The following is a 960-nucleotide window of genomic DNA, read 5'->3' on the forward strand; positions in this document are numbered from 1 at the left end:
GGGAAGGAGGCAGTGGCAGTCGGGACCCAGCATGAACATGAGGGCCCCCATGCAGCTCCTCAGCCTCTTGCTGCTCTGGCTCCCAGGTGAGGAGGGAGACCCTCACAATGACTCCCACTGCTGACACCTGCCCCTTGACCCTACTCACTGTGGGACAGCTGAGTGTCTCTGTGTGTCTGGGGCATGGGAGCATCCCCTGAGCCACTGGCTCAGTACCTCTGGGCTCTTCAAGGAAGTCCTCTGATAACAGGAATATGTGTTTTTGTTTCCCCTCTCAGGTGCCAGCTGTGCCATCCAGCTGACCCAGTCTCCAGCCTCCCTGGCTGCATCTCTAGGAGACACAGTCTCCATCACTTGCCAGGCCAGTCAGAGCATTAGCAATAATTTAGCCTGGTATCAACAACAAGCAGGGAAGTCTCCTAAGCTCCTCATTTATTGGGCATCCGCTTTGCAAAGTGGAGTCCCTTCCCGGTTCAAGGGTAGTGTATCTGGCACTGATTTCACCCTCACCATCAGTGGCCTGCAGGCTGAAGATGTTGCAACTTATTATTGTCAGCAGCTTAAGAGTGCACCTCCCACAGTGTTACAGGCCAGCACAAAACCCCCCTGGGGAAGCAGATGTGTGAGGCTGGCCACCCCAGCTGCTCTTGGTGCCTCCATCTGCTGAGAGCATTTCTCAGACCACACTAGAAGGTCATGGCAAGTTTTTGCTAGAAGGGCCAGGGAATATTGTGTGCAGAATTCAAGTGGGTATTGTTTTCAAGTTTGGGAGAAAAACATGATAGGACTTTTCTTTCTGTATGCAACCACTGGCGTGTCCCCACAATGGCTGTACCATGTTGCATCCCCACCAGCAATGAATAAGTGTTTCTCTTGCTCCACATCCTTGCCAGCATTGAGTGTTCTCACTGTTTTGGCTCTAGGCCATCCTGACAGGTGCGCAGTGGTGTCTATTATTTG

At 52.6% G+C, this 960-nt stretch overlaps 1 gene segment (V, D, J or C); it reads left to right on the forward strand.

Annotated features, from left to right (window-relative positions):
* LOC110258330 lies at nt 1-667 on the forward strand. The segment is given in 2 exon segments: nt 1-86; nt 279-667. Coding segments are annotated over 2 exon segments (444 nt in total).
* The last annotated feature ends 293 nt before the right edge of the window (nt 668-960 follow it).

This window comes from Sus scrofa, unplaced genomic scaffold (genome assembly GCF_000003025.6).
Source record: "Sus scrofa isolate TJ Tabasco breed Duroc unplaced genomic scaffold, Sscrofa11.1 Contig1913, whole genome shotgun sequence".
Taxonomy (NCBI): Eukaryota; Metazoa; Chordata; class Mammalia; order Artiodactyla; family Suidae; genus Sus; species Sus scrofa.